Source organism: Triticum aestivum, chromosome 7A (genome assembly GCF_018294505.1).
Source record: "Triticum aestivum cultivar Chinese Spring chromosome 7A, IWGSC CS RefSeq v2.1, whole genome shotgun sequence".
Lineage (NCBI taxonomy): Eukaryota > Viridiplantae > Streptophyta > Magnoliopsida > Poales > Poaceae > Triticum > Triticum aestivum.
In genome coordinates, this window is record NC_057812.1 from 626378320 (window position 1) to 626389363 (window position 11044).

The 11044-nt window shown below is 47.0% G+C and overlaps 2 protein-coding genes across 2 annotated transcripts; one reads left to right on the top strand and one right to left on the bottom strand.

Moving 5' to 3' along the window:
* The first annotated feature begins 2229 nt into the window (after nucleotides 1-2229).
* On the top strand, nucleotides 2230-6084 carry LOC123148758 (uncharacterized protein At2g39910). Its single transcript, XM_044568246.1, has 7 exons — nucleotides 2230-2828; nucleotides 3088-3174; nucleotides 3349-3539; nucleotides 4427-4622; nucleotides 4800-4864; nucleotides 4954-5055; nucleotides 5685-6084. The coding sequence occupies exons 1-7, from the start codon at nucleotides 2319-2321 to the stop codon at nucleotides 5800-5802; spliced, it is 1269 nt and encodes a 422-aa protein (XP_044424181.1). The 5' UTR covers nucleotides 2230-2318; the 3' UTR covers nucleotides 5803-6084.
* A 90-nt stretch (nucleotides 6085-6174) lies between these two features.
* On the bottom strand, nucleotides 6175-8628 carry LOC123148759 (acetylajmalan esterase). The gene is made up of 4 exons (XM_044568247.1): nucleotides 7436-8628; nucleotides 7119-7310; nucleotides 6857-7005; nucleotides 6175-6768 (listed from the first exon to the last, which is right to left on the bottom strand). Exons 1-4 carry the CDS (start codon nucleotides 7686-7688, stop codon nucleotides 6250-6252), a joined length of 1113 nt encoding a protein of 370 aa, XP_044424182.1. The 5' UTR covers nucleotides 7689-8628; the 3' UTR covers nucleotides 6175-6249.
* Between the last annotated feature and the right edge of the window lie 2416 nt (nucleotides 8629-11044).

Sequence of the window (11044 nt, forward strand, 5' to 3'; positions counted from 1 at the left end):
GGCAGCGCGCGGCTAGATTGATTGGCAGCGGCTTAAGGAAGAAAATCTTATAGGACCAGGTCTTTCTTCTCCTCGTGTGAGATCCGCTTTATCCGTTGCCACGTGTTAACGCACATCTCAAAGCACCTCTGTCTTCTTTCCCCAATCAATTCCTCTAATGTTGATTCAGAATTCATGGCGCTGACCGAAGTTATGGATCTGTTCTGTAAAGTGTATTGATATTGGGTCCACGAATTAAAAACTTGAACAAAACTATGCATTCAGCTAGAAATACATGTGTTATATCTTCATTAGCCTGAGGTGTCTGCCTGTTTCCAGCAGCAGCTGCGGCTGCGGCGTGCCCAGCGCCAAAAAGACGGAGGTGCTTTGAGATGTGCGTTAACACATGACAGCAGATAAGGCGAGTCTCACACGTGGAGAAGAAAGACCCGATTATATAAGATTTTCTTCCGCGGCTTAAGGTGCAAAAATTGGATGGGTTAGATTCCTTCGAAAAAGAATTGTTTTATCTTATTTAAGAGAAGTCTGGAGTCTTGTCTTTCAAATAAAGTATACTCGTTCTTAAGATTTAATAATATTATCTAACGCATTACATGAATCATCTCCTTTTTATTCCTCTCATATGATATCGGCCTAACCTTGATTCAAAAACCTAACCGTGGCTGCTTCCACACCGGATGGTCAATCATCATGATCGCCACTGGAGACCGCGCCGTCCGTACACAGGGTTCGTTTGCGCTTTCATAGAGAGTCTTTTTCCCGAACTTTGATCCGGATTTTTTTTCTTTCTCACACCGGTCGTCTTGATTGACGTTTTTTTCTAATATATAATTATTTTTTTGCATGGTAATATGTGTCTAATTCATATCATAAAGGTCAAAGTACAAGTCACATAAAGACTGACATGAAAAAACTGAAAAGGCTTCAGAACGTCTCTGGGCTTGACACCTAAGTCCGTCACCTGCCTCCGTCACCACAATAGCAGCCACAAAGAAAAGAATGACTGCTCACCTTCTCACTCGAGCTCGCCGCGGCTCCATCGTTGATATGTAGTTTTGCGGGCCTCCAAAGATGGCTCACCAAAGGTGAATCAATTGCCGTGAATCAGACCGGTGGAACACCTCAGACACGCCATCGAACTCCAGATCTGACACCTCACCATGTCTAAGAAGTCAAAGGAGAAAACCATACCTACCATCCATCAACCATGAACCCAGCACACGTTCCGTCTTTCACATGTAGTCGATGCAGACCACAATCTGTATCCGCTCTTAGACTACCTCCCAAACTCCGAGCCGACACTGGAGCAGACGCCGTTGCAAACGGCGGATCTCGAGGGCACAAGTCCACCACAAGAATACGCCGCTGCCATGATATGCCCGCTTGAACAGACTGGTTGCTAAATCCATCACCTACCATATAAACGACCGCCCCGCCAGAGAAGAATTCGAATCTTCTTTATTCAGCACCACTGTCGCTGCCACCAAAGCTCAACGATCCAAAAACCTAAACTAGTAGGGCCCTAGAAACTAAAGCTAAAACGATCCATCAGCGTTGACTACCATCGGTAACTTCGTCACCTCTAGACATCACACAGGCGCACAACAGGTGGTATGGCAGACAGGTACGTACTCTGGCAACAAGTGCTCCGGCTACTCAGGCGCCCCAATACTTTGTGGCCTCACGCGTGCCCGATTCTCATCCACGAAAGCTAAGCGGTGCCGGTAATGCTACTTCTGAAACAATGCTCTTTACCTATGGTTTCCCATAAACTCACCCGCATGGGCAGCAGGCTCTCTCTGATATGGTCCGAGGCATCATGTGCGAGCATGGGGTAGAGGAACTCGACACATTGACGTGAAAGTTTCAACAAACTCACTAGAGCACGCGGGACGCGGCTGCCGCAATTTCGGCCGGAGGTGACAACCTCGAGCTCCGATGCGGGAAGCTGCAAATTAAGAGTGAAATATCATATAGAGTTCAATGGTGCAGTGTGAAGCGAATGGAATCGACAAGGCTCGCCGATGAGGGCAATCTTTGGCGTGCGACAGGACGGCGTGGCGGGGGACCCGATTCCAAATTCAAGCTCGCCTCCGGCACGTCAACGGCCTGTGCGACGCAGAGGTGGAAGTGGGCTCTCGTTGCGCGATGGTGCTGGCGATAGCAGCACCGCTTTAACCCACTTAGCGGCCTTGGGAAGCCCAAGGTTGGGGAATGGGTCTGACGGATGGGACCCGGCGGCAGCGGTGTCAACTCGGGTCAGGTTGCGGGTAACCCCTTCAACCCACTGAACAAACGGGTAGGGCCGTAGGGTAGCCATGCCGCCGCCCTCCACAGCCGCCGCTTCGGCGGCCCTCCGCCGCGAGGACCTCCTCCGCGTCGCCTCCCCGCTCCGCTCTCTGCTCGCCGCGGCGCCCTACGCGCCCCCCGAAGGCTCCGACACCTCCATCAAATCCCTCCTCGCCTCTCTCCTCCCGTCCACATCTGAGCCCCAGACGGGCGGGACCGGCAAGGAGGCCGTGGACCTGCTCCTCCTCTGCGCCGCCGCCCGCGCGGCCTCCGCGGAGGCCCCCGCGCTGCACTGGGTCCCGGAGGTGCTCTCCAAGGCGGCCGCCGCCGCGATGGAGGAGATGGCGGCGATGGGCGGGTGGGCCGGCATCGGGGAGATGTTGGTGGCCATGATGCCGGAGGCAGTGCCCCCGCTGAAGGCCGTGCTGAAGGATACAGGCGTGGACGCCAATGATGACATGATGATGATTGGCGCCGTGAAGCCGCCCAAGGAGCACGCCTTTGTCGCCGCGCACCAGTTCCGGTGGCTGTTGTCTCAGGTTCGTGCTCCATGATAGTTACACAAGCATCATTCTCTTTGCAAAGTAAATTCTAGGACCATGGCTGGATTGTAGTAAGGAGTAGTTTATTTAGGAAAACTTGACACCTGCTTGAATCAAAATGTTCAAATTACTGTGAGAAACAGAAAATGTGTTGCAGTAATAAGTACCTGTGACAGCACCAGAAGTTCTAGTCACTAATTTTGAAGTATTTCAGCATTAAAGGTGTTTACTGAAGTTGCTTCTCTGAGTGTTTCAGGTTAATTACCCCAAGCTTGGCGATCTGTGCTGGTTAGTCATTCCATGTGCTTTGACGGCATTGGATCATTGGTCACCCGACGTTAAGGTATGATGATGTTCTTTTTTGGTTTCTCTATTGAGGATAACATTAGTATGTGCTCAACAGCGGGCCTAACTTTTTCTTTAACCACATTCAGCTTGACCAGTAATGCTTATTTCAATTTCCCCTAAATTGCTGTTGGTGAGCATTTTAAGTGAGAATGATCCATATGATTGACAGGAACAAGGAATGATTAGCTTCATGCACATAGCAAAGAATGTGAAAGCAACAGAATTAAGTTTGTATGAAGATGCAATACTTGACGCGTGTTGCCATAACATTCCTGCAGATGATGAGTTATGGTATCGTGTTGTTGAGGTATCAGTGCTGCTCTTGACTTGCACTCAGAGAAGTAATCCACGTAGCCCTTGGTACAATCTTTTCCTACTTGTTTTTTATCCGTTTTATTCCATGTTGTAATCATGTCTATTCTTTCAAGATCTACTATCTCTGGAGGAACAAACCTCATCCTTCTCTGAATTACATTGGAGTATGGGTATTTGGAAATGTATAAGATAATTATTACTCCCTCCGATCCAAAATAAGTGTCGTAATTTTCAACCATGGTTGAACTAACCTTAGTTCAAAACTGCAACACTTATTATGGATCGGAGGGAGTATGATACAAATGTACTACTCAGCTAGCATTTTTAGAACAGTGGTATAGCCTTTTCCTTTTGCACCAAAAGCATAGTAAGGAGAGTGATATGGAAAGGAAAATTTTGTTAAGTGTGATGAAAATGTGGTCCTGATATTTTAATGACGGCTTGGGAAATCCACATTTACAAATGGAATGGTTTAAAACTGAAAAGCTGCTTTTAAGTGAGATAAAGACAGTTATACATCATCTTCTCTTTTTGTTCGTCAATAGTCACTCAAAGGCAACTTAGATATAATTTGTTCTACTTGGATTGAAGTGCATCATCATCATTGGGAATCTGAGATAATGGTTGTAGTCACTGTCTGAAGAATGCAAAGCTAGCAAAGAGACACTGACTTAAGTTACTCAGCTGTCTACTGGAAATGTTTGCATGCTAATATGAGTTTTATAGGTACCATCAGTCTGGTTCATATCTACTACTTCCTCCGTTTCGAATTACTTGTCGTAGGTATGGATGTATCTAGATGTATTTTAGTTTTAGATACATCCATTTCTGCGACGAGTAATTTGGAACGGAGGGAGTATAAAGTATAAACCGCAACTGCAGGTCTTGTCTTTTTTTTTTATACTTTAACTTCAGTTTTCCATTGGCTCCAGGTACGACCGTGTGCTTTCTGAGATGCTGGGCCACCTGGAACGGCAACCACTAAACAAAGAACGTCGTGTTGCATGGCTTACCCTTATCGGACCGGTTTTCGATTCTATGGGACTCTTCCTATTGGCACATTTTCGTCTCCTGTTCTCTCTCTTTTTCCAATGGATACATGCTGATGATGATAGAACAGTTCTTCTGGTGAGGAAATTGCCCTGATTATGGACAATGTAATTATACGTGTATTGGTTGACAGCTCCATGGTACACCCACAGTAGAGGACAATTAAACTTTACCCTTGTAATTATATGAAATTATTATATAGGTATTGATAGACAAGAGCTTTTGAAATATATTTTAGCCATGAATTGTTTGCAGGTTTTAGAACGAGTTCATACAGTTATTAAGCTTACCTGGATCAGGAAGTCACCCTACACTTCAAGGTACAGGAATTATGATACTTCTTATCGCTATCTTCTGTTTCTCCACTTGCTGAATCTGGAAGCTTCGAACTCACTTTATTTGTATTTAGGCTGGTGGATGAGCTTGTTCTTTTGTATAAAGAGTCAGCCACACGGAAGAGCCGTGAGATGATGAGAAATCACATAATGGAAATACTCATGCTACTCCAGAAGTAAGATTATTCTTCACTAGTGATTTTAGTTTGCATCACATTCTGGTGGTTTCTTGATCACGACCAGCTAAAACGAAGTCCCATTAAGCAGATAAATTTTACATTAGTTATTTCCCGTTTAAAGCATTTCGGTACTAATACTATCAAATGGCACTTGAATATCTCTCAGAGTAATTAGGTTCGGATATTAGAATTGTACACCGGTTAGCTATCATTCTACTATCTGGGTGCTACTTGCTGGCAGGGCACTTAAATTAGATACTCGTATCTTATTCTTCACTGTATCTTGCTTATTACTTTTACGAATTAGTGTTGTAGATAACCTTCTATTATTTCATCGCAGCATGTTTAGACTGCACACGAACCAAGTCAGTTTATGTCCAGGAATACTGGTTACCTTCTGTTGGTTTCTGCCGCTTGGATTCAGGGGAAAATTGCTGTTGCCTTTTTTTTCAAAACGGAAAATTGCTGTTGCCTTAAATCTTAATACAGTATATACTTATGGACATATCCAGCCAGAACTCCTACTTGAATTTTTTATATTTAATTTGTACTTATTACTGCATTTCATCATTTCTTCCTCTGAGATCTATCATTCGGTATTCTCATTGTAAGATGTACTCTTGTAGATGCAAGGGGCAGCAGTTTGAGGAAGCTTGGAAGAAGCATGAAGCTGATCTAGATTTAACATTGTTGCTATCCCGTTTCAAAGAACTTTGCACTGAAGATGGTTCGCTAGATATTTGAGTTCAACTGGTATTCTCGATGTAGATAGTTGTTTAACATGGATCAAATCAAGGCTGTTAAATCTTAGCTGTCAGTGTTTGAACTTGGGCGAGTGTATTTGCCCGTGGTTTTTTCCTGTAAGATTTGCACTCGTATTCTCAGCTAGATACATGAACTGAGGCAAACATACCAGGGGCAAGCCACTCTTATGCTGTAACTTTGTAACTTCCTGTAGGTTTGTAACTGTGTACTAAATGAACACGTAAAATCCTCTCAATTTACTTGAGAGGTGTAACTTTGTAACTGTGTACCCTGGTCGACATGCTAAACTGCATCTTTACTTTTATTTTAGCTCGGAGTAGTTTAATCTGGATACATAGTGCAGAGCCATGGAAGAACTCATCGAAGGCTCAAAATGTCGCGACGAGGCTTCCATCGTCTAGTCTAGGGGAGAATCAAAACAGTCTATCATGTCTGCCCATTTTTCTCCTCCGGGAAGCTGAGTATCTGCGGCTGCAGGTACCTCCCGTGGTAGATGAGCCTGAACATGGCCTTGTACGCCGCCTGCGTCATGTGGATGCCGTCCCAGCTCACGTACGCCGACGGGTCCGCGCACGCCGCCGTCCCCTCCACGCCGCACATCCGCCTCTCGTCGTAGTTGTACCTGCCGCCGGCGCCGCAGCATGCCGTGTGCGTGCTATTCTCGTCGAAGCCGAGCGCCGTGGCACCCTTGAGGAGGCCGAGGAAGGAGTTGAAGTAGTCGGCGTAGGCGATGGCCGCGTCGGGGTACGACTCCCTGAGGCCGGCGACGGCTCGCTGGAGCTGCGCGTTGTGCTTGGCGGCGAAGAGGTTAAGGTCGTTGAGGCAGCCCGCGGAGTCGTAGGCCGACTGCTCCGGCGAGGCCATCGCGGTGAGGTAGCTCGGGAAGCACCCGATGGGGAAGTTGCCCGGGACGATGACTCTGCTCGCGCCCATGTCCAGCACTTCCTGTGATGATGGAGGCACCTCGACAGAGTTAGTTCCTGAGGTTAATCTATTAGCCTTAGGTGTAAGAGGAGGTGTTTGATGGCAGTACCTTGGTGGCGTCGATGATGGTATGAACCACGGCTGGGATTAGTTTCTCCACCTCACTGACAGACTTGTTCCCGAAGAACGCGTAGTTGTAGTCATTTCCTCCGATCTCCCCGACCAGAACCAGAGAAGATTGGAGCCTTTTGCGAATTTCTGCACGCACAAATTTTACATAGAGGATTAGTATGTCTGACTGTTGAAAGAAAACAGAGTGCGTATTGAGACTGAGAGAAAGTAATAGGAGGGAATTTTTTTTTTTGAATTGCCTTCGTCGGTGTCGAAGGTGGACTTCATGAAGTCCTTGAACCACCGGAGCTGCAGCTTGAGGGAGAAGGTCCGGTTGGACTGGTCGTCGGGGTCCATGGCGGTGGCTCCGGCGACGGCGAAGTTGACGCCGTGGTCGAAGCTCGTGTTCTTGGCCAGGTAAGGGTTGAGGAACGGGAGGCCCATGTCCTGAGCTGCATTTGCACGTGAGAACAGAACACTGAGTGAGTGTCACGTACGTTTACTACAGTGCAGTACTACTACTGTTCACTCTGAAGCAGAGTATGCATGCACTGCTAGTTGGGACGAACGTGCGTACCGAGGAAGTCGATCATGAGGAGGCCGTCGGAGCATCGGCCGGTGGGGCGGCCGAAGGTGACGCCGTAGGGGAGGTGCTTGATGGTCTCGAAGGCGCCCGGCGGCGCCTCCTTGGCCAGGTTGCCCGTGTCCGTGATGGAGTCGCCGAGGCTGTAGATCGCCGCCACCGCGCCCTCGCCGCCGCCTTGCCCGCGGCAGCAACACACGTGCAGAGCAGCAGCGACGAGGAGGAGGAAAGCTGCCGAGGAAGCCATGCAGAAAACGGTTCTAACAAATGACAGGAGTCGATCGAGCTAGCGAGTGATGATGAGGACTCCGTGTGCTCGCCGTGGCCTCTATTTATACGCACGTCGAAGAGGCAGCAGGGCAGAAACAGTGAGAGCCGCACGCGCACCATCCGGCCGGGTGTTCTAGAGAGAAGCGTGGGGTGGTGGTTCTTTCGTTGCTGGGACGGCGCGCGTGTGGGGGTGTGGCGAGAAAACATTCTGTCTGTCGCTTTTGCTGCTGATCCTCGGGTTTCTGCTTTCCTTTGGACTAGAGTCATCAGCAGCAGGGAAAAGAAGGAAAAGCAACAGCTAGCCTGCCGTTGATCATCACGTATGTACCAGAGCGTTTAAATCACTATCTCTTTTCGGAGGGAGTACGTTTCTCTGAAAAGATAACGAAATCTTACGAGAAAGAACGGAATTCTTTTTTACGCCTTGAGCGAAGATAGAACAAAGATGAGCAACAGCCTTGCGCTGCTCACGACGCGCGCACGTACGTTTCCCGTGGGAAGAAAACGAAATCATCCGGGCATATTCTGACGTAAGTTGCGTGCTTTGCAATTCGCATTGCATATGTCACAACAAAATTTGAGAAGCTGAAAACCGGTGGATCTCAAACTGGCAATAAGACTCTAGACAGAGAATTTGATGAGAACATGGAAGAGGAAAAAGAGATGAAGGATGCAAATGCTAACAGGAGAATTGAGGACCCCCGACTCAACTGAAAAGGAGCAGGAGGATCTAGACCTGGTTGATTATAATGCAAGTTAAGAGCAGGATTCCTTTGGTACTATGATAAAAAAAAAAGCCGAAAAGAAAGGAAAAGGTTGCAACAAAGGATCTGAGATGATCAGAAGATGTGATAGCCTTAAGGACAGAGAGGATCTGAAGATTGCAGGTCTAGCTAAGGAGATGGATGCCAATAAGGATGACTATGATGATAATAGAGCAGCCCATGAGCTAGCAAGGATGGCTAGAGGTCCATTATGTAGTGGCTGGTTTGAAGAAGCCCCCTCTGAAATTTTCTCTGTACTGGTCGATGATGTAACTGTAGTTACTATCTAATAAAGAGGGATTGTTTTTATCAAAAAAAAGGATGACTATGATGAGGAAAACATCCTTACTGTTCTTGATTCTTCTAACAATAAATTTTCTTATGTGGCCCATGATGTGGGGTGGATTTAGAAAAATATATTGATATAACTAATTATAATATCAATCTTATTAAGCTAGTTGAACAAGTTGGAGTTGACTTGTGGATAAATAATAATTCTAATAAAAAATCTCAACTCCAGTTAAGGAGATGAGACATGTGATTCAAACAGGATATCATAACATTGAAGAACAGCTTGGGGATGAGGAAGATAGTGATATGGATACAAAAGATGCCAGTTGGGATCATTTTAAACATTTTTTTCACTAAAAACAAGAGAAAAAAAGTTAGGGCCCCACATAACTCTGGAGGTTAACCTGTTGTCCTGATTAAAGGATTGGATAAATCTAGCAAAAATAAAAAAAGCTAGTGGAACATTTTCTTAATGAGGGATATTATTTGGAATATGAGGGGCTTTGGTGGGATGTGAAAAGGAGATTCCTCAGGCCTCGTTTGATAGGAAGGGATTGTAGAGGTTTTGGGGGGGGGGGGGGGGGGGTGGGGATTTCAGGGGATTTGGTGAATCTCCCTCTTCCACCCAATCCCCTCAAAACCCCTTGAATTCTCAAAACCCTTTCTTTCACAATCCTCTTTGTTTAAAATTTCTATTTGGTAGAAAGGGTTTGTCATGTTGATATAACATGGTGTAGAACATTCAAAAATCCAATCTTTACAATGTAACTGATTAACAGTAAATGGTTAAAATAGTTTGGCATTTTACAAAACAGATGAAGCAATGGGTGGTGTAGTGTCGTTGCGTTTGAGCACTCCATTTACTTCCGAATTTCACTTTCTGCTAGCCGCAGGCGGAAAATGCAGCGCAAACTGTGAACTCTGTTCTAATACAGATGTGATGTCCTAGATTGGGCAGCTTCCTTCCAAGATGGAACACTTTGACTACAGGAACGTATGCCATGGCCACTCACCCTGAGGATGAGCACGGGGAGGCCCTCGGCGGCGACGTAGGGCGCGATGAGCTTGGCGGAGGAGAGGCGCACGCCGAGGCTCTCGATGAGCTGGACAACGGCACCGTCGTGCCGGCTCCGCCCCATGAAGTACACCTTCCTGCCGAACCTGAGCGCGCCCGCCCCGGCGCTCCAGGAAGCCCAGAGCCTGAGCTCATCAAGCCCCTGACGCCATCGGCCAGCATGGCTGCGTACCCCGGCGCGCGTGCGGCGATGGCGGCTGCATCCTCCGTCGACGCGCCGTGGTCCCGCAGAAGCTCCGCCACCGCCGCCTCGCGCGGGTCGCCGCGGGCGGAGGAGAGGGAGATCGCGGCGTGTGCGGTGGTGGCGACGGGGCGGCGGGGCGGGACCTGGAGGCCGAGACGAAGAGGCGGGCGGGGCGTGTTCCCTGCGTGTGCCCTCGGGGCTTGGGAGACGCGTGGATAGAAGGGGATCGAAGGGGGATGAAAGGGATTGGGCTGTGCAAACCACGTGAAACAAATGGGCCGTCGGGGTTTTGAGAGGATTTTGGGCCCCGCGGGGTTGATCCTCTGGAAACCCCCTCAAACCCCTTGTACCAAATGAGGCCTCGGGGAGTTGGTGATGGATAGAAAAGAGGATTTCCTAGGGTTATAGGAGACCGTGAGGCAAACTTTCTCCAGAAATGATTTACGAAATATCTGTGTTGGTAAAACTCCCACTGGCATCGTACCCCTACCAGAGAAAATTTGGAGGGCTTTTCTTAGGGACGCGGAGTTTCTGCACCCGAGCTCAAATGAGCTCGGGTGAACAGTAAAATCAAAACTAAATAAAAAAAAATAAAAAAATCCAATTTTTTTTTGGAGAAACATTGACAAAAGTTCTAAGTGCTTGCAAAAATTCGCCATGAAATCACATTTCTAAAAGGCGTGGCAAAAAAAAAAAAATCAGTACTCTGAAAAAACTACTTTCAAAAGCATTTTGGAGCACTGAATTTGTTTTTTTTGCCACGCTTTACAGGAATGTGATTTCATGATGAATTTTTGCAAGCACTTAGAACTTTTATCAATGTTTCTCCCAAATTTTTTTTGGAAATTTTTTTTTTTTTTATTTTTTTCGATTTTACTGTTCACCGAGCTCAAATGAGCTCGGGAGCAGAAAGGCACTTTTGTTTTCTTAGGAGTTAATTATACTACATTGGATGTTATGTCCCAGAATGATGGATAATATTATACCAAAATGACTGTGCATGATGTGAAGGATAAATT